The sequence below is a fragment of the Abramis brama genome, assembly GCF_963993115.1.
Source record: "Abramis brama genome assembly, chromosome: 12".
In the NCBI taxonomy this organism is placed as follows: domain Eukaryota; kingdom Metazoa; phylum Chordata; class Actinopteri; order Cypriniformes; family Leuciscidae; genus Abramis; species Abramis brama.
In genome coordinates this window covers 33,345,127-33,367,348 of record NC_139974.1, presented here as the reverse complement: position 1 = coordinate 33,367,348, position 22,222 = coordinate 33,345,127, and the positions used below count along the sequence as shown (strand labels likewise).

Below are 22,222 nucleotides of genomic sequence, written 5' to 3'. Positions count from 1 at the left end.
AATCAATCTTGTGATTTTTCTATTCTATAAAAGACACACACAAAGATGTCTCTCTCTTCAAACAGCAAATTACCCAGAATGTTGGACTTTCAATAGTCAAACCAAATGTGACTCATTTGACCTCATGAGGCTTTTCCACACCAGGATTTCTGTCCAGAAAGTTCCTGGCTGATCAGTGACTCATGTACGTAAAGGAAACAGCTCCCCTATGTGACATTTCTAATGTGATAAGTGATAGTGCAGATGGAAGATGACTAAACTCTTGAAATATTTAAGTCGGTCACATGGTAGAAATCCACAGGAAGTTGGGAAATGACCTATTTACTTCCATCGCTACACCTGCTGACATAATCCACTGGAGAGTCTGTAATATAAAGAGTCAGATGTGCGACTAATTGTTGATCATTAAGTCCATTTCTAATGCATAATCTATTTATGTAGGAAACCATAGCACTAAGCATATGCCTCTTAAAGGGATTGTTCACCCAAAAATTTAATTAAAATTGTCATAATTTACTCGCCCTCAAGTTGTTCCAAAACTGTATGAATTTCTTATTTCTGCTGAACACAAAAGACCAAACGGTTAATGGGATCACGTTTACCTCCATAATATGGAGGGGTAAAAATACTATGGAAGTCAATGGGGACCAGAAGCTGTTAGGTTACTGACAGTGTTTAACATATCATCTTTTGTGTTCAGCAGAAGAAAGAAATTCATACAGGTCTGGAACAACTTAAGGGTGAGTAAATGATGACTGCATTTTCACTTTGGGTGAACCATCGCTTTAAATGACTAGTACAAAGATGGAAGTCAGATTTTCCAGATTGCACAAGTCTGGGCTGGTTTGTCTTTATCTGCAGTGCCATCTGCTGGATCGGCTCGTGTGCTGGGATCTGGACAGTCTATCCATGGTCTAACATCATAGTTGAGGTTGGGGATTAGGCCAGTTAGAATTGCATTTAACCGTTTTGTCGTCTGCCAACTGATTTTGTACTAGTTCATTTTTATTAATACTATTCAGAGAGTAACATTAGATGGACCACATAATTTAACTAGGATTTTAAGATATAAGATCTACTACCTTGCATAAATCAGTTTATGTTGATAAATTGGATGTAATATGCAAGACTGAACTGAAAGCACCGAGCCCTACGAATTTACCCTTTTTGTAGCTTTTACTAAAATAATTTTTCGCTGGAAAAATGAAAGAAAGAAAAACCGATACATAAATGCGAGATATAAATTAAAATGTAATTTTATAACATAAAATGAAATGGGTTCGCAACTTCGATAGTGTTAGGCTTTCTTGCGTTAATAAATTTGGATAATGGGTTATATAAAATATTGGTTAATGGGTTATGTAACATATTGTATATGAGATGTCTTGATTTATCTATATGAAAAATAAACTGTTTTACTTATGAACATGATATAGTGTACATTACTCCAACCAACGTTAGTGGTGGCCAAAATTGCATGCAGCTAAAATATAATATAAAGGTAACAATTTATGGTCAATTAAAATAGCCCTACATGCCACTAAACAGCGCTATTACATTTAGTCAACAAGCAACAACAAGCTAGCAGTTTTGTCGAGTCTAGGCTGGTGTCGCTAGGCGTTATTTTTAGGTGGGCGTGGCTGCGTTAACAGACTGGGCTCTCATTGGTTCAGCTCGCGTTCAGTGACGTGTTCGCGACCGTTGAGATGGCTCTGGCAACACAGAAGTGAGCAAGCGCTAAATTCAAAATTTTCAAACAGCTGAGGAGCGCGTGGCGTGTGAGAGAAAGCGGAGAGACTCTTACTCCCTCGCCAGACAAATAAAGAAGAAAAACATAAAGGATTGTGCTTTAATTTAAGCTTGTTGTAGCATATATTAACATGGACCCATTCACTGAGGTGAGTGTCTTTTGTGACAGCTTATTTGATCGTTAGATGATTAGGGAGGGTGTTGATTTAAAATAGCTCGCCTCCAGTCGGCATCAACTGCATTTACCTTTATTTAGCGATAAAGTTCTTTTTTTTGTCGTTACTTAATATTTTATTAACTAATTAAATTACGTATTCGCCTATAACTTCTTGTTTTGCTGTTTTGTTTACGTTGTAACGTTTGTGTAAAGCTAAGTTAATGCTCGTCTAAGTTAACGTTACTTGGTCATAATGTAGCATATAATAAACATTAACTTACCTTTACGTTACTTGCTTGCAATATAATTTAAACAAACTGTTGGTAAAAAAAATATTTTTTTTGTCAGACTTGCCTCCACATTTTACTTCTATAATGTGACTTTAAATCACTTAACATCCTTTACGTGTTGTTGTTTTGCCTAATTTCTTTGTATATTTTCTTCTAAGCCGATGTTAACTGACTGTAAATGTGATGCCTATTATTTTTATTAAACATTTTCGTATCAAAATGCTAAGCAGGCTCTGAACAAGGACTGTGTTTTCAGTCTTTATGATATTTGCATTTAATATCTGTCTGCACTTAAATATCATGCATTCGAATATACAATGTTTTTGAATAAGGAAAAAAAGATTAGCTGTCAGGGCTGTGGCCATAACTTGCGGCTGGTTGAATACAGGAAGCCTGGTTTGACCAATAGGATTCATCTGCTGGGTCACATGACAAAATTCCATGGACATGAAATCCTCACTAACTGAAATTTCCATTCATTCCCTGGGAGACGGCCAACCAACAGCCACACTCCAGGAATGTGTTTGGTCTTGCTCAGTAACTGGGCTGTTAATCATGTGTGTGTGAGATGTTCTGCTAGAATGAGCTGCTGGTTTGTTCACACTTAGAAGATGAGAAGTGAAGATAAATGGGGCTGTGCATGAAAAAAGGATTTGAAACTTTAGATACTTGAATTCTATTTTAGTCTTTAACTCTTGGGTATCATCATGACTTTTTTTTGTCATTAAATGAGTTGTTCATGGCATGCACACTTTCATTTTGTGTTTTAAGAGGTATATCTCTGTTTGTTTAAATATAAGCACTGTCAAATTTGTTATAGTAATATAGTGAATACATGTAATTTTGCTCCCCCAGAAACTGTTAGAGCGCACACGTGCTCGTAGAGAGAATTTGCAGAGGAAGATGGCTGACAGACCAACGGCAGCCAACCGTCCAATGGCAAAAAGGACAAGGGATCCTCTTGCAGATACAAACGGTGTCATAAGTGAGCCGACCATTGAAAAAGGTTCAGTTTTGTTTAACTTTTTTGTTGCATGCTGTAGATCAGGGATGGGCAACTTCGGTCCTGGAGGGCCACTGTCCTACAGAGTTTAGCTCCAACCCTGAAAAAATCACCTGCCTGTAATTTTCTAGTAATCCTGAGGACCTTGATTAGCTTGTTCAGGTGTGTTTGATTAGGGTTGAAGCTAAACTCTGTAGGACAGTGGCCCTCCAGGACCGAAGTTGCCCATCCCTGCTGTAGATGCACATCAGATGTTAGAGATGCACAGATGCCTGTAGATGTACATCAGATGTTTCATTACTTGCGTTCAAAATCCTTAAACCATGTTTTTCTTCTTTTTTGGACAGCACTTCCCTCCCCCAAGCCATCCCCCTCAAAGCGTCGTTGTTCAGATGAAAATACTCTCCTTACTGGAGAAGAAAACAAGCAACCGCTGGCCCTAAAATCAACAGCCTCTGAGCCCATGACAGACAAGAAGCCACCCCTGGCACCAAGCACTGTTCGTTCTGTGCCCGTGGAGCATAGGTCTGCTCGTTGTACACCAGAACCAGAGGTGCTGCCCTCTCGACCTCCTCCAGACACTGAAAAGATGGTGGTGTGCCCTCCACAGTCTCCAGCAAAAAGCACAAATACTGCAATGAAGCACACTGCTTTAGATGGAGCCAGAGAGACTCAGAAAGATGTACCAACCAACATGAGATCCCGTCTACAGAGACTGGCTGAACAGAGGCAGTACTGGGACTCGGAGGGTAGGCAACTCTCTCTGACTGCCTGAATGCATAGAACCTACTTGCAGATTTATACACCATTCACTATATTGAGGCAAAAGTGATAGCCCAGTATATTGGTTCAGGGTGATTGTTTTGTATTTGGCCTTTATGTAGGGATCACATCAGCCAACTGTGCCATTAATAGTGGTTGCAGTTTTTAGTTATCAGCAATGGACGATAGTTAAAGTTTTGTCTAATAATAGAAGGCAAATGCTAATATTATTTTAATGTACTGTCGTCTTTCAGAAAATACATATTTATATCATTAAAACAAGTCTTTAAACATTTAATTCCACAAGTTCACAAATTTCTGCAAATCCATGGGTTGGAATGTAATGTCGTTAATTTTTAACATTAGGATAAAATGCAAGTACACATTTATAAGGTTCTTCAGAAGACAAAAATCTAGACAATATGTGATCGCATTGAATAATAATGACTCTCAGGATGATAAATAAGCATCTAACTATTTATTAAAAACACAATTGTGCTTTCAGGGACGTCAGAAACAGTCCCAGAGAGCGTAGTCATGTCTCCTCTGAAGTCTCAGAAAGTGGATCTCCCTCCTGCTGCTCCAACAAGCTCTGAGTTCCCTGTTGGAAGAAAGGGTAGGCTTGCAAACCTTGCTGCCACAATCAGCACCTGGGAAGATGACCTTGGACACCCGCCCATTCGCCAGGACAATGCACAAGCACAGCCTGGCAAGGCCTGTGTGCGCCCACCGGTCAGTAAAGTGACGAGTAACAGTGAGCGACTTCAGTCTGCCCGGCCAGCTCCACACAAGTCTGTTGACCAGCAGGTGGGTCAAGGCAACAACAGATCCTTTTTATTACATATGGTTTTATTTGGGCTGTCAATTGCTGAATGTTTTTTGTTGGTGAGGGGGGAAAAGAATCTTAAGACCTAGCATTTTAGTATATTATGGTGTTTTTACATGAGTAAAAAGTTATAATGCTAATGCGAGATTTTTGTTCTTATAGCCAACAGTTTATTCTCCAGTTAAGTCGGCCAGATTGGTTCCCCCTAGTCCTCAGAAGACCGAGTTGCCCCAGCCCAGACTTGCTCAAGCAGTTCCCTCTCCTGTTTCCAGCCCATTGAAGATTTACTCCTCCACCCAGCCCTCCAGTCCACTTAAATCTTTGACCGCATCTCCCTCTAGTCCCCATAGAGGTTACATCTCTCAGAGCCCGCTGAAGAACCAGGGCCCATCTAAGTTGAATTCTGGAGCAACACTTAATTCAAGCCCTGCAAAACCAATTTTGACACCTAAACCCTCTTCTACTGCTGATGCTGCTGTGGTACCTCAGGGTCGTGAGAGGTTTACCAAGGAGACAACACCCTTACAGCACAAAGGCCCAGCTGGAACTCCTGGTCAGTGGAGTTTCTCTTCTGCTCGTTATTGTTGGCGTTTAAACTGAAGTGCACGACTGTGGACTCATGTTTGCTTATGTTGACCTTTAGGTGGCGTCAAGTCATTTTTGGAGCGTTTTGGAGAAAGGTGCCAGGAGCGTAACCAGAACTCTCCCTCCACTTTAGGAAGTCAAGGCCACACACCGATGGCTACTCCCTCTGCCACCTCTAAGTCCAGGCTGCTCCAGGAGAGGCTGGGGGGGGGCGCCCAGGCCACCTCCACAACTGCTGTCCTCGCTCAGAAGCAGAAAATGGTATGTATTAACTATTTTAAGTGCATGTTTGTTGAATTGCATATTAGCACTATATTTATTTATTTATGTATTTATTTATTTATTTATTTGTATTAATAGGAACGAGAGGCAGAACTGGCACAAATTCGTAATCGATTTCAAAAAGGCAACATGTTGAGGAGTAAAGAGGATCTCAATGAGGTCAAGAATGACCCTAAAAATGAGGTTTGCTATCATGTTTGCTGCTGCTGCTTGAAGATAGGACAGCATCACACAATCTGAGATGCCGCATCCTTCTCACCTTTTTTTACCCCTGACCTGTTTTCATGCCTGGAACTTAATGTTACCATTTTTTTATCCTCAGGCAATTGAACTGCCTGTACAGAGTCAGACTTCTGTGCCACTGCGTGATGATGAGCCTTCTTCACCAGTGCCTGAAGTATTCAACAGCCCTTCTAAATCTAATGGAAAAGGTATTTTATTATATAAACCATAATACAATTTAATGCTCTGTTCTTTTAAAGCATCAGGCCACTGTTCTGTTGATAATTGTTAATTAGCCACACTCCGCCTCTGCTGTGTTTTCATCTGGTTGTTTTGTTTGCTGTAACACTTTAGTGGCCCTCATGTTTATTGAAATGAGTAGTTAAACATTCTGTCCTCTTTTAGACATAGAGTGTGCTCTTCCAAGCCCTAAGAAGAAAGTTGAAGTCCTAGTAGAGATGCCTACAGTGAAAGAGCAAGAGGAAGTGAAAGGTATGTCTATAAGACAGATGTTGTGTAGGTTATGCTGTGTTTTCTTCGTATTGAGACGTTATTTGCTTTAACTGTTTAAACTTTTGTTTTCATCACTCTTTAGTGACAAAAGACCAGGCTAATTAAATAATTGCTTTTTTACTTATTATTTTTTCTATATTCAAGTTGGTACTAAAACGCATGTATGTTCTTGTTCAGCAAGATATTCAATATACATATCTCCATATGTATGCATCAGTCAGATGACATATTTTTGATAATGGATGTTCTTGTTGCAGAAGAAGAGGAAATGCATGAGATTGAGATGAACGTGGATGGCTCTGTTAACTCTGAGGTGATAAATGGGCTGTTTGATGGAATACTGGAGGAAAGTCAGGACCACAGTGATGAAGAGGATGAAGATGCTCTGAATATCTCCTCCATGTCACTCCTTGCTCCACTTGCAGAGACCGTAGCAGCTGTGGTCAAGAGTCCAGAAAGAAAGCCTATGGTGAGCCCTGAGGATGTTAAGTTTTAAGTTAAACAGTGATAACACCAAATAATCTGATAACTAGAGTTACATTCCTCAATTTAACTTTTATTTTGGTCCAGACATCGACTCCTGCCAGCTCATTCATTGAAAAGAGTTCCACCCCTGAGAATGTATCCAGACCCAGTAAGTTCCAAAGGACACGCATGCTACGAGCTGGATCATCTGACAGCGTCGATGTCATAGATGAGCAGCAAAACCAGAACCTTCCTTACAGGTACGCATCTGCTCGTCTCTCTTCAAGCAACATTCAAACTGATTTGTTCAGTATTAGTTGTATAACCAGTTGTTTAATGAGTGGTTGTTTGATTTCAGCATTGATGCCTACAGATCCACAAGGGTCAAGACCGAGTCTGAGAGGCCTCATGTTAAACAGGTGATCGTGAGGAAAGAGGATGTTTCTCAGAGGATGGAGATGAATGGGGGTCCCAGTCACATCAACATCAAGCAGAAAATGAAGGTCCGTGCTGTAAATTATTATTATAATTTTTTTTTTTTTTTCTGGTCAATTAAACTAAAACATGCATTTTTTTTTTTCATCGTGTTATGTTGCGCATACCATATATTTACAATACTGCCTTTAGCAGATGATTTTATCGAAATCAAGTAGAGGAACATAAGCGATTTGTCACAGAGCCAGCAATATTTGTAGTATATACAATGGTTGCTTTATTAGAAAACAAGCTATTGCAGAGAATAGAGAATTGCAGATAAGGAAAAAGGATTTGTATATATGGAAGAAAATATGCAATGTGTATGTGCTGGAACCTGGTAGTTTGACTTAGATCTGAGGGGAATTTAGATTAGATTAGATTAGATTAGATTAGATTCAACTTTATTGTCATTACACAAGTACAGGTACAAGGCAACGAAATGCAGTTTAGGTCTAACCAGAAGTGCAATAGCAGGATATACAATGGTTGCATAAGTGCAGGACATGGATATGTAGAGATGACTATTACTATAAACAGGATTTTACAGATAGATTTGTACTATGAATATAATATACAAATGGCGAACAAATTTATGATGCCATGTTGTGTTCTCAGATGCTGACCAATGAGATGATCCTGCAGCAGACTGTGATTCATCAGGCTAGTCAGGCTCTCAACTGCTGCACGGATGAAGAACATGGGAAAGGATCTCAGGTGGAGGCTGAGGGTGAAAGATTGCTGCTTATTGCCTGTAAGTGATACTTTCCTTATTGCACTCCACGGGTGAATATCAGAATTATTTCTTAGACTTGTAGTAATCACTTCTTTTGTTTGGCCTCAGCTGAAAGGAGGGCCGCCCTCAAGGCTGAGATGGACAGACTAAAAGCAGAGGGTCCAATGGCCCAGAAGAAAAGCACAAGCAGTGCCCAGGATATGGGTATACCTGCTTCAAAAGGGTCCATCTCACTGCTGGAGCTGCGACTCCCTCTAAAGGCCGACTTTATCTGCTCTTCCGCCAACAAGCCTGGTAGGAAAGTTTCTGTATTTATGTATAGCTACTTTTTGTTTTTGTGTCTTCATGCCCAATCAGAGACTCACTCATATCATCTTTTTGATGCAAGAATGTGGAAACCATTACTTCTTTGTGATGATCCGTGCTGGAGCCGAGAACACAGTGGCAACTCCTCTTGCAAGCACACGCACTGGTCTAAGTGGCGATGCTTTGACCTTCACCACCAAATTCACTTTGTAAGTGTCATTTCCTATCAAACCACTCTTGACATCCCTGTTTATCTCAGTGTAGTGTTTTTCATGTTACTTTCCGCAATGTGCAGGTCTGATGTCTCTAATGACTTTGAGATTGATATTGAGGTCTACTGTTTTGTAAGTACAGCTTTTTCATGTACTTTTAAGTGAAATGCATGTGTTTGAATACAAATTATCTTCCTTCAGAAAAATTTTGTAAATGTTTGTTTTTCTCTTAGGTTCAGAAACGGGAGCTGAACTCTGACAAGAGGAAAAAGCCCAAGTCAAAGGTAGATCTTAGTTGTACTATATTACAGTGGCTCAGTATACATGGAAGTGTAGTTTGTAAAATTTTAACAACTTACTAAGTTTTAATGAACGCTACTCTAAAGAGCAGTGGTCAGCGTGTCCAGATTCTCCTGAGCCATTTCCATGACATGGAAGCATGCTTGTTGGTATGCGGTTTCAAAATCATCACTTGCTGGTGTGCAGGCAGTTGATTAGATTTTAAACAAACGTTTTTAATATCTAATCTAGTCAGTCTAAACAGTGCACGGTGAAGGGTATTTTTATTAATTCGTTAATGTGTTCGTTAAAAGGCCTTTTTTTTCCCTGTTTCAATTGTACTTTATAGACATGTTTGTGTATAATGAGCTCTTATAAATATTGTTCACTGTATTTTACACTGAAATAAACTTCTCTCCCCAGGCTATCACACCAAAAAGGTTCCTCGCCATCTCTGTAAGTAGCCAATTCACTTAAATTTCAAGACATACTACCTGTCAAAAGTTTGGGGTAGTAAAACTGGTAAAAACTCCAGGTAATGGCTGAATGAAAATTCAGCTTTGTCATCACAGAATAAATTGCATTTTAAAATGTATTCAAACAGAAAAGTTATCTTAAATTATAATAATATTTTCACAATATTACTTTTTTACTTTCTTTAATCAAATAAATGCAGTCTTTGTCAGCACAAAACTTCTTTCAAAAACATTACAAAATCAAACCAACCCTGAACTTTTAAATGGTAGTGTAAGTGTAAAGTAAATGCCATGAGTATTAACTTCATAGTATCCCAATCATTATTCCATATACCACTAGAGTTACATTGTGATTATACAAAGAAACTCAAACATGATGCTCAAAAGAAAAAGAAAACCATGTTTTAAATGCATTGGTCAATAATCAGCAAAAATGGTAGACTGTTGCAAAACTATCAAAAATCTGTCAAATTCATGCCAAATTCATTCTTTCTCTGGGAAAAAATCCAGTCTTTCATTAAGGAATTCTTGAATTAAGGTTAATTAAGGGATTTAATCTCTGAAACCTAGACTGCACCAAATCTTTAGAAGTTTTCTCTATAAAATTATTCTCCCTTGGCCAAATAAAAACAATAGAAACAATGAAACTATCTATAACTGTTTGTATAAGCCTGCAGTTCCTCATCTATCTGTAAACAATCGTTTCACCACGTGCATGATTTGTTCTTTGTTCAGCATGTAATATTGCAGTGCCATAACATTATTTTGTTTTAAATGATACATTTTTTTTTTTTTTCTGAAACTCTTTGCCTTCTCCATTTATTTATTATAGAAGAGCAACCTCCAAACACCTGGTGAGTATTAATTTCCATTTAAATGTAGTTCAATTCAACTAAATTTTTAACGGTTGTTATTATTAAATGATTTATTTTGTGTATTTATTTTCAGTTATGGCTAGCCCTGGTGGTCCAAATGCAGTGCGCACCAGTAACTTTGTACTCGTTGGATCACACAAACTAACTCTAGCCTCCATTGGGAAAAACAAATTTCCGTTGGAGAAGGTACTTTCCTCCCTTTGCGTCCTTTTTGATATCAACTCTTGCACAAATAAAGTACTAACACCACCACCTGGCGAAACACTAGATGTAATGCTTGCTGGTGTCAGAGAGGGAGAGGTTTAAGCACAGCGCTAGTGTTCACACCAGCCTAATACAGTTAACAGTACTCTTGTTTTTCTTGCATAGCGCTGCCTTTTGCATTTGCCAGACTCTTTCACATGCAGTCATTTCTCTCTTTTAGATCAAATATGAAAGGAGTGAAAGAGAGCTGCTCAGTGACATGTTTCACAACAAGGTTGCTATATTTGCTGTGTTTAGTAACACGGGTTGTTATGTGTCTGAGAATTTAGCTAACCAGGCTTGGTGTCTTTTTGGTAATACTCATTGTCACTTTAAGCTGCTTATTTATAATCCTGTGTGCACATCAATGTCTTTTTATTGTCTTTATTATTGTCTCACTGTCATTTATTGTCTTTTTAAAAATGTGTGTGTGCTAGTTCTGTTTTCTTTATTCCTTCAGGCAAATGTATAGCCTCTAATGTATCTTTCTCTCTCTTGCTTTAAATGATGCTTCTGTTGGATATGCTTGTGCTCCAGTTCTTAGTGTCCTATCTCGCTACAGGTACCTTTCCTTTGTCCTTTGGAGGGGCACGTTTACCTGAAAATGCATTGTGAGGTTGGCTCACGGATAGAGGAAAGGGGCTTCCTGGTGAGTCTTTATTCTGAAAGTCCAAAGAATGATAAAAACATAGTTCTCCTTCCATTAAATATCCAGTCATTGCTGGATAAACTAGATCAGTAGATAACCAGGACCCAGTTGTCCAAAAGTAATTGGCTATTGGATTGGATCAAATCTTGAAAATGTGTTAAAAATAATTAAATACAAAATAAATAAAATATTTTGAGATCAGATTAGATCAAAAAAATTAAATCCATCAATTTGTGTTCAAAATGTTTTAGTAAGATTGGGATACCTTTGATCCAGAAAATCAGGATGTTCCTGATCCTTGCAGAAAGTGTAGTAACTTTAAAACTGGTCAAAAATATGTACATGCATTTATAAATATTTTTTTATTTTATTTATTAATATTTTAATTAGGAGATGGAAGGAAAATTAATTTTAATGCTTTTGCGTTCTCTTGTAAATGTTTTGCATTCCCCTAGGAGACTTACTTTTGAAAACTTTTGAGTTCTTTGTGAATTAATGCAGTTTCTTGGTGGAAAAAAACTTTTACGAGAGAACACAAAAGCATTAAAATATATCATTATCTCATTTTATTCCCCCCACCCCATCACCATGTCCCTTTAGTGCCCCTGTAGAGGTCTGATTGTTTAAAGGAAATTGAAAATGGAAGGGGGTGTTTGTTTATTTTAGTTTTCTTTCTCCTCAAATAAAACACTTAAAGTGACCCCACATTGAGTCCTCTACTATAGTAGGCTAGCAGCTTACATTGTGAAATATAACCCCATTTTGAGCACTAGTAATCCAGATATGGTAATCTGAAAAGGTGTGTATCTGGATCAGGGTGATCCAATCCTATTTTGCTTTGGAAAAATTGGCGCTAATCTTAGATGGATTACCTAATCTTGGATAGCAAAACAATTCTTGTTTATACTGGGATGGTTTTGTGTGATTGTTAGTGAGGTTGTCTTTTATTTGCAGACTATGTTTGAGGATGTCAGTGGATTTGGATCCTGGCACAGGAGGTGGTGTGTCCTTTCAGGATACTGCATCTCTTATTGGACCTACCCTGATGATGAAAAACGGAAGGTAGGCCTACTATAATGGTTTTGTTTTTTTAGATGCTCTTTTACATGGCATTTAAATGAACACATTCTTCCTCTTGCAGAATCCAATTGGTCGCATTAACCTTACCAACTGTACAAGTCGTAAAGTGGAGCCGGCAAACAGAGAGTTCTGTGCCCGGCCCAATACCTTTGAGCTCATCACTGTGAGACCACAGAGGGAAGATGACAGAGAGACCCTGGTCAGCCAGTGCAAGGACACACTGTGTGTTACAAAGTAAGACCCAATTAACAAATGTGAATTCATCTGCTTTGATGAAGATCCAGTCCTAAATCAAAACATGACTTTGTAATATGCAGGAACTGGCTGAGTGCTGACACTAAGGATGAGAGGAATCTGTGGATGCAGAAGCTCAACCAGATCTTGGTGGACCTGCGCATGTGGCAGCCAGATTCATGCTACAAACCCATGTGAGCATGCTCTCATCTGACACCAAGGGCCAGACATATCCTCGTCTGACTTTCACATTGACTGCGTACATGTCTGTCTGATTTGGAAGTGCAATATGGCATTATAGTTACAGTGCGTTTACAGATACATTTTACAAGTTCTTCATTATAAATTTGACAAAAGTCAAATGTATATGCGTAAAAAAAATCAATAAAGCCATAAATGAAAAGACTTTGCGATATTAAAGAACAAAATGCTTTGCCTTACAAGGGTTTTCAGGTATGTTCTAGATATGTGTAAATTAGCATGGCTTTCTTAAATACTAATGAAAGTTTGTTTGCTTTGTTAAACTGTTGATATGTGTATTTAAATGTGTTTTGCATGACTGCTGTCTGCTGAGATACCTGCTGTATTCAGATTTCTCTGAATATTCTTCAAGACCAGCACGACATTTTTGAATGAACCATACACTTAATGTCATTATTTTGTGGTGACACATTTGATTCCTATTGTAAGTTGAACTTCAGAACCCCATGATATTTTTAAGCAAAGTATATATGCTGTCATAGGGATGACTTGATTTTTTTTGCTCGTTCGTCATGGGAATCAGAATTTTATTTTAATAACTAAAGGGTTTGGTTGGATTGTGGAGTTATAAAAAATTATATTTATATCTTTTCGTTTACTTTAAGTACAGAGTGGAGAGCACACTTGGATAACCAAAGGGAATAGGTTTTTTTCCCCTTTTTTTTGGACATTTATGGGCAATGTGGTTCAAACACTGCAGACAATTCAAAACACAATTAGATCTTTCCGTCATAACAGCTCTTCATCTAAGTTTCTGCAATAACACTGATGAGGGATATGAGCCTTCAAACGAATACAAATACACACTGCATCTGTCAGATATTTTCCTTTTTTATTAAAAAGGAAAATGCCCCAAGATGTTTTGTTTCCATTGCTAGATTACTTTGCAATATTTGTAAGCTAAAATATATTTATCATGCACATCCCCTATTTTCTGAACTCTACACCATATGTATATTTTTGTGTTTGCTTTACTTTTATATGAACATTTTATAACTTTTTTAATTGTTATACCTTACTCTAGATTTATTAACTTGTATTCAAATGTGTTTGTTGAATAAGTGACATTTACAAAAGCTTTTTTTTTATTGGCACCACATATAAAATACCAAAATGCAGCCACTATCACTGTAGTAACCCCAAGGCACTTTAGTGTAATGACTTTTAAATTGGCTGTTTTGTGTGTTATGTATCTTAAACACTCCAAATGTGTATACCATGTATCACACAGAGCAGCAGTTTAAATAAAACAAGCTTTTGACAACATGCATGCCATCTGTTTCTTACAGTTATTTTGTGTGTGTGTGTGTTTGTTTGTTTTTTGTCACTATTGTTGAAGTAGAAAGATATTTAATTTTAAGAGACATGCATGTTTTATACCTTTGCAAGTCAATCTTGATATTGATGTTCCATCCTATGTTGAATTTCAGTTGTCATCTCAATGTATTTTGTTAGATTAGAAATGTTTAGAATTAGTACATTTCTTTTTAAATACTGTATGATTAACCTGCTGAATGTTTGTCATTACTTTTCATTAGCATCGTCATTACAATGATCTATTGAACACAGTGTTATTGTAATTCAAAACAAACTTAAAAATATGTTTATGAATTGAAATGACGCAAAAATAAATATTAGGTGAACATCAGCTGAAACGAAAAGTAGAAATACCTGGTCAACTAACTGAAATTTAAAATAAATATTTTTAATAAATATAAATAATATAACAGTACACAAATGATACTTAAATAATTTATAAATCCCTCAAACTATTGTAAATAGCATATAAATAATACAATTGAACGAAAACCTGCTAAAAGAATAGTTCTAGTTTATTTTAGCGTTATCAATGTACTTTTATGGTCTGGTTAATGTAATGTTAGTCATGAAGTTGGAAGAATAAAAGCGGAATGATAACCTTTGTACAGTCTGATGTGAATGTGTCGTTTTAGATACGGATATCTTTAGCCTTAAGTTATCTACACTTTTAAAATCTTTTTGATGTGCAATGTCACTTCAGGACAAATCCCGGATATTAGATGATGCTGAGGTGTTCGATTTTATTCCAATGAGCTCGCGCTGTTGATAATCGGCGTGTCATTGACCAATCAGATTGGCGGTCTGGTCCTAGAAGGCGGGTCTTGGATTCCATAGTCAGCAATCGGAGGCGTTACCACTTCCTTTCTCGGCTGAGTGAGTTAACGGACGTGTGTAGTGGTGGAGAGAGAAGTGTCTTTAGTTCGTTTACACTTTGTAACCATGGCCCCCAGCACGCAAGCGGATGATACTGTCTCCGGTATACGGAAAGGCATTCGAGCCATTCTGCTCGGCCCACCCGGAGCAGGGAAGGGGACGCAGGTGAGAGTCCGTGCGAAGGGCCGCGTGGCTCATTTAACCGTTCAGCAGAAGCAGGACAGATAGTAATGACGTGGTTCACCCAAAAAAAAAAAAAAAAAAATATATATATATATATATATATATATATATATATTGTCAGTTACATATCCTCATGCTATTCTGAACCATTGCGGACTTATTTATTCTGTGAAAAACAAAAGCAAGATGTTAGACAGAATGTCGCCATTCACTTTCATTGATATTTTTCCATAATGAAATTGAATGGCGACTGAGACTTTCATTCTGCCTATATTCTTTCTGCTCCACGGAAGAAAAAAAGTCATACATGTTTGGAATAGCATGAGGGTAAATGACGGCAGGTTATACATTTTTGGTTGAAATACTCATTGAACTCCGCTTAACCCAACATTATGCCATGGGAACCAGCATGTGTCACACTGTCTCTTTAAGAGCAGTGCCCTGTTGCCCTGGGCTTTATCAGACTGTTCATTCAGTGCAAATGTGGAATGATCTATGTGACAATCAACGCATGTAACTTGGTGACCACTGGGAAAGTTGTAGTCCTGTTGAACGACCATGTAACTCAATAGAATATCATCTTTCACATCAATCAGCAAATCATTCTTGGTTTGAACTTTGCAGTACTGCTTGGTGATATTGAGCAATATTGTTGCACATCAGTAAAATAGTTCAAACTTGGCTAATGAATGTGGTTACAACAGAATTGTGATTGAGATTCATAGTTTTCATCATATGTACACTACCGTTCAAAAGTTTGGTAATGTTTTTAGACTCTTATGCTCACCAAGGCTGTATTTATTTGATCAACAAACAGTAATGTTGTGAAATATTATGTAGCATCTGGACCAATCAGACACACACAAATTATTCATTTATTTAATGAATAATCCATCAAACTCACTCTCCCAAAAAATGCCTGTGAAACTTCCCCCAAAAACTAGCATCCCAAATAAAGCTAGGCAGAATGTGGTGTCTGACAGGACACACAGAGACTGATAAGAGGATTTTACGATCCAAAAGAATGTCCAGAAAGCTGCGACTCTTACTTAATTCTCACTGAGAAGGAGAAATAAACCCTGTTAATTCTATATATTCTATATATAACCATTTGAGAAATGTGTAAACATGTATCTAATTTTCCGATCTCATGATTTTCCTTTAATGTGGTTGTATTGTGTATTCTTGTAAACTCTATTGGGTTAATATTTCAGACTTTGGATAATATGGTTCACCAAATCAAATGTGTGGCATTTTTGGTATCTATAAACTCCAATCTTCATCCCCATTTTGTTAATTTACATTACATTCTGCTAACTTTGTGACGCAATAGTATTATAAGCATCTTAAAGATTCTTGTGTTAAACATCCAATCAAATTGCGTGTTCAAAGGGACAATGGATCGTAAAATTTCCCTCCAAAGGGAAATCTTCTCATTGGATCACACAGCTCCAGAGGTTGTGCCATCTTCACGCTTTAAAGTCACTGATCAGCTCTTAGCTCTCGCTTAGTCCCTTTCTGAAATGCTGACATGAAGATGATGCTGAACTAGAAGCCTCTAAGGACCACCAAGCTTGTGCCAGGCTGCGGCCTTGTCTTTCCATTCACCAAAGATACTCTGACTACCACTGGTTCTCTCTCATCAAGACCACATCAGCAAAGATCAACTGGAGCCTCAACAAATTGCATCAGGACAGTTTAATTCAAATGGGCGAGACATGCAAATATCAAACTTAGTCTCATTATTTGATACATTAAGTATCCTTACCCCTTTAAAGAAGGGTGTGTTAGAACTAAACTGATGGCTCAAGGCTGTTGATCTGCTGAATTTCAAACAATGCTATAACTTCTTACTTTCCTGTATTCTGCTTCAGCTCTCTTTCCCTTGGTAAACTGTATGTATGTGTGTGTATGTTAGAGTAGTTTAAGTGTTTAGACTAGTTAATAAAATCTTGTTCATGTCACACGTAAAGTTGTCCGTGTCTCAAGCTCATAACTGGAGTCACTAATCATTTAGATTTTTGCTACTGCTCTTAGTAGTACTGTAAATTAAGAAAGATATTTTCCATGCCCCGGAAATGTACATTTCTTAGAGTTAATAAACAATTAATCCTGAGTGTTCACGGGACAAACAGGCTAATTGATTGTAATATTAATTTACGACAGTAAGTTAATTATATTAACTGATCCAAATATTCATAATCAATTATAACCAGTTATTATTGATTATTAATATTTCATAGAGCTAATTTGCTACATTTATTACAATTTAAAATGGCTCTTTTCTATTTGAATATATGTTAATTTATTCCTGTGGTGGCAAAGCTGAATTTCCAGCATCATTACTCCAGTCTTCAGTGTCACATGATCCTTCAGAAATCATTCTAATATGCTGATTTGCTGTTCAAGAAACATTTCTTAATATTGTCTATATATATATATATATATATGTATTATATGTATATGTGTGTGTATGTATGTATCCCCATACAGGCACCCAAGCTTGCAGACAAGTACTGTGTGTGTCATTTAGCTACTGGGGACATGCTGAGGGCCATGGTGGCATCTGGATCAGAACTCGGTCAGCGTCTAAAGGAAACCATGGATGCTGGCAAACTGGTAAAATGAATAGATAATCAGTGTAAACAATAAACAGTAAATTCTGACACTACTAGATTTGTTCTTCCCCAGACTTGAATCTGTTCATCACCTTTCCTTTAGGTGAGTGATGAGATGGTGGTGGAGCTCATAGACAACAATCTGGACACTCCTGCATGCAAGAATGGATTCCTTCTGGACGGTTTCCCCCGTACCGTCAGACAGGCAGAAATGGTGAGGACTTCTACAATCTGTGAACAATTGACTCTTCGTATGTGTCTATAAAGGCCCGTTCACACCAATGATGATAACTACAACAATAAAGATGAAGATAAGGTTCTAAAAATCGTTCTAAATATAAAAGAATAACACAGTCCACAACTATAAGGATAAGCTAATATAGTTAGCGTCCACACCTCCTATCGTTCTTGGTGTGAACGGACCTTAATACAGTCCTCGATTTTGTCCACCACAATCTGTCAGCCTGTACTGTACATCTTTCTCATTTCTAGCTGGACGGCCTCTTGGAGAAGCGTAGTGAGAAACTGGACTCGGTGGTTGAATTCTCCGTTGATGACTCCCTGCTAGTACGCAGGATCTGTGGGAGGTATGAGGATGGAGGGGCCTGTAAATTGGACGCTTTGTATTGGAGCCCATCATCACTAATGTAGTCTAATAGCTCAGTTTAGTTTAACCTGTTAACCGTTGCCAGAGCGCGGACGCACTGAAGCGGTTTTATTTATATATAGTTCAAAGTTACTATCAGATTTAATGTTATACCTTGACAAACTATACATCATTAAAAAGATATAAGACTCAAGTTTCAGAATTTGACCACTATTGTATTCTGAGAAACTTATAGCGACAGTTATTTCTTAATTTGTTTCAGGAGTTATGAAATGAAAAAATTAGTCGATACCTTTGATATGAATTATGCGCGTCAGCCGCTTTCATTCATAAAAAAACTCCCGTGCCGTCGTCATGACAGCGATACACAAAACAACGTGCCTCAGGGCTTTAGCTCAAAAATGTGCAGATTTGGAGAAATATTGATATATTCTCATAGGTTTACATCAGAGTTCTATAGACAGGAATAATATTTATTGAATTTATACCCAAATGCGTCGATGTAATCATTATGAGCGTTTGCATAACTCTGATACTGTGTTTTGAATTCATACCAATAGCCTGAGGGCGCCCTCGCCGCCCTGTGCACAGTATTAGAACATGAAGAAGTGCCATAATCATGTGACAATCCAGGAAGCCTCGAACACACACAAAGCTAACGAGATCGCGCTGTAACTATGGCTGTAACATGCAGTTTTGAAGACAATAAACATGTTTGCTATGATATTTGAGTTACCTGTGTTTTTCAATCCATGCCAGGTATTTCCATAATAATAGATTATATTTATAATGTAATGCTAATCTATATAGAATCGTTGTGCAGAACACTATCCAATAGTATATTTTCTGTCTGATTTTTTATCTGAAGCCAAATTAGATCACAAAAAATTATTTAAAATACTCGATTTGCTTTATAAAGTAAGTTTATAAGCACAAACATGGTTTTAATCTCATAAATTGTCGTGTATTGATGGTGTGCTAAGCTAACATGCTAGCTAGCCCTAGGTGCACCTGCCACCTAGAAGTTATATTTTTATTATTTTTTGAATGCTTACTGAAATGTTTCTTTATTCAAGAAATGCATTTGATACAGTTTAAAATGTAAGGGTGAACTTTAAGAAAAGAAATTAGTGACTGAAACCCTATGAATAGCCTGTGAATAGCCAGTCGTTAGTAACTATAATGCAGACAAAAGAAATGCATATTTAGAGCCATAACCGGCCTGGAGAGGTGTGAATGTGTGCAGGGGGAGACTGAGACTGAATGGGGCTCGTTTGCACCACAAAACAATAAAGACAATATACTGGATAGATGGTTAGAAGATGACAATAAACATCAGTAGCATTTTAGCGTCAAATCAAAATAAAGTCACATGACATGGTCTTGAAAAACATTTCACTAAATACAGAGTTGTGGACTTATTATCTTAAGATTTTAAACATAAAATGTTTAGACATGTGGCATTAGCTGTAGTGCATTTCTAGATTGCTCCAGTGCCAACTTCAATTTTTTTTTCATGAGGATGTTTCATAAAAAATAATTTCTAATAACTTTACAAAACTTTGAAGCTATTTATAACAATTTTTGTCATTATGACAATAATTAATTCTACATTTACAATAAACTGCCAGGTGTCAGCTTTCAAATGAGATCATACTTGTGCTTTTAGTACAAAGGGTTCATGAACTGTATCTGTTTCAGTTTGGGTATGTCATTTCTTGGGATTTTTCAAAAGTGGGGTTACAGCTTAACAGGTTAATGAATATGGAATGCACTGAATAGAACATCACACTCATTCCAATAATAAGAGAACACATATTCTTGTTAGGTCATACAAGAGGTCAAAAACATTTGGCTCTGTAATATTTAATGAGGGAACATTTTTCATTATGCAGTTTTCATTGGAACTCAATAAGGAAGTGCACCTTCCTTTTTTAAGTAAGAAATGTAAAGCATTAAACTTATGCTTTTGTTTAAACCTGCAATACAACAAAAGTAGTGACAATCTTTTCTTCCAAATTGTGACACACGCAATTCAAGTGTAATGGATTACTGGAAAAGAAAAAATGTAGAGCGGGGACTTGGTTCCTCTATGCATCTGTTGTTGGGTTCTTGAAATGTGGCTGTTGCAGTCAAAAGTAGATGCAGATGAACTTGAGCTTGCAGGGACGGCGTTTAAGCCGACTTAAGTCGTTTCACCAGAAGGTTCAGTTATATTTTAATCAAGCATTACGAGTTTAAATTTTTAAAAACAAGTGAAACGTGCACAGTTGTAATAGTCTTTTCTTGCCTATTGTGATGTATATCCAAGTGAAACGGCTTCTCAGACATGTAAAAATGTCGGGCGGGACTTGATTTTGGAATGATTGGATGGTTGTGGTTTGCTATTGGTCGATCTCATGTGAGTGACAGGATGTCCCGCCCTTGTGAAACGAGAAGAGATGTCACTGTAAGAGGGAGAAGTTATTCTGATTAAAGATTGAGGACACATGAATAAAAAAATAATGATGTGCATGAATAAATCATTTATACTAAATACTGCAATATTCCATAAACGAATAAGTATATAATGTATACCATTACGTTCCTCAGGCTCATTCACCAGCCCAGTGGCCGATCTTACCATGAAGAGTTCAACCCCCCCAAAGAGCCTATGAAAGATGATGTGAGAAACAAAACTGTTCAGATTCTTATTAATATGACATATTCGAGCATTGCTATAAAGTTTTGCTCTGATCCATGCATCCACAGGTGACCGGTGAGCCTCTTATTCGCCGCAGTGACGACAACGTGACGACTCTGCGCTCCCGCCTGGAGTCGTATCACCGGATGACGTCTCCTCTAGTGCAGTACTACAGTACCCGCGGCCTGCACACCGCTGTCGATGCTTCTCAGTCCCCCGACCTCGTCTTTGCCTCCATCCTCGCCGCCTTCTCTGCTGCTACCTGTAAAGATCTCGTTTATTTTGTCTAAATCATCTCTGCATACCCTCTTTCCTAATATGCATTATAACACTTTATTTTATTCCTCTCATGTTTTGTCTTTAGACATGGTTTTGATTCATCTGCTGTTTATTGAGCAATGGATAACAGAGCTCTTGACAAAATATATATGATTGTAGAACTCAGAATAAATGTAAAGTCTCCCATTATCAAGTTCAGACTTCATATACTGAAGGCTCTTAAGCACTTTTTGTTCAAACCAGACACCCGTAAAGAGGTATGGTTATTTCATTTGCACCATTTACAAAGTGAAATGTGAAAAATAATTAATAAGAACAGGAATCATTTCTGAATCACTTTTCTAGTAGACTTGGATCTTGTAGTATTGCTTGATATCCAGTAGAGGTCATGTGAATACTTGGTTTGATTGCTGAATGTAAAATAATAATAAAAAACATTTTAATGAATTGCTTTATTAGTTAATATTTCTTAATTAATGTCCTGAGTTGAATCATTCATTTACTTGTGGACCTTTTTCTTTTTTCCTCTGCAGCTGTATGAAATCCAGTTTCTCCCATCCAGGTTGATCCAGATGTTGAAAATAATGGATGGGGGGGAAAGGGGGAAGCTGGAAGTGTCTCTGATGTTAATTTTGATCATTGTAGTGATTGTTTTTTGTAATGAACACAAATTTGACTGAAAACCAGTTGATTACCTCAAATAAACTTGGGAGACTATTTTGTACTACCTTACATGAAGGTTTTGTGTTTCTGTATTACTGTCCAAATGCTGGATGGTTCGTTCTCTTCTTAATTTTGTTACTTCGGGAACACTTTCTGAAGTTTGTGAGGCAGAATATATATATTTGTTTTCTAGTTATGCTCTTTTTAAAATATTTACAAATCGGTCAATCTGGCTGACGCACTGGTTTAAATGATTCCGTGAAATGGTCCATATCAAAAACATAAAACATTTTTAAAATGTGTGCACTTATAATAAC

General features: G+C 37.4%; 2 protein-coding genes across 8 annotated transcripts; both read left to right on the top strand.

Moving 5' to 3' along the window:
* The first annotated feature begins 167 nt into the window (after positions 1 to 167).
* On the top strand, positions 168 to 13,949 carry anln (anillin, actin binding protein). Of its 5 annotated transcripts, none has more exons than XM_084130789.1 (25): positions 168 to 184; positions 3,052 to 3,202; positions 3,547 to 3,948; positions 4,467 to 4,768; positions 4,950 to 5,340; positions 5,431 to 5,633; positions 5,733 to 5,837; positions 5,977 to 6,085; positions 6,282 to 6,368; positions 6,647 to 6,858; positions 6,960 to 7,114; positions 7,213 to 7,357; positions 7,947 to 8,082; positions 8,173 to 8,358; positions 8,453 to 8,579; positions 8,666 to 8,714; positions 8,816 to 8,866; positions 9,285 to 9,317; positions 10,170 to 10,191; positions 10,286 to 10,398; positions 10,637 to 10,690; positions 11,018 to 11,104; positions 12,059 to 12,166; positions 12,246 to 12,418; positions 12,502 to 13,949. In XM_084130789.1, the coding sequence occupies exons 2-25, from the start codon at positions 3,100 to 3,102 to the stop codon at positions 12,614 to 12,616; spliced, it is 3,468 nt and encodes a 1,155-aa protein (XP_083986915.1). In that variant the 5' UTR covers positions 168 to 184; positions 3,052 to 3,099; the 3' UTR covers positions 12,617 to 13,949. The 5 variants fall into 5 exon arrangements, with proteins under 5 accessions (XP_083986915.1, XP_083986913.1, XP_083986912.1 ...); XM_084130786.1 differs by lacking the exon at positions 168 to 184 and adding an exon at positions 1,751 to 1,898 and having other exon boundaries at positions 6,650 to 6,858; XM_084130785.1 differs by lacking the exon at positions 168 to 184 and adding an exon at positions 1,751 to 1,898.
* A 905-nt stretch (positions 13,950 to 14,854) lies between these two features.
* ak2 (adenylate kinase 2) lies at positions 14,855 to 21,974 on the top strand. Of its 3 annotated transcripts, none has more exons than XM_084130489.1 (7): positions 14,855 to 15,037; positions 17,549 to 17,674; positions 17,777 to 17,887; positions 18,166 to 18,260; positions 20,873 to 20,945; positions 21,032 to 21,227; positions 21,776 to 21,974. In XM_084130489.1, exons 1-7 carry the CDS (start codon positions 14,939 to 14,941, stop codon positions 21,781 to 21,783), a joined length of 708 nt encoding a protein of 235 aa, XP_083986615.1. In that variant the 5' UTR covers positions 14,855 to 14,938; the 3' UTR covers positions 21,784 to 21,974. The 3 variants fall into 3 exon arrangements, with proteins under 3 accessions (XP_083986615.1, XP_083986613.1, XP_083986614.1); XM_084130487.1 differs by having other exon boundaries at positions 21,328 to 21,974; XM_084130488.1 differs by lacking the exon at positions 21,776 to 21,974 and having other exon boundaries at positions 21,032 to 21,388.
* Positions 21,975 to 22,222: the final 248 nt, after the last annotated feature.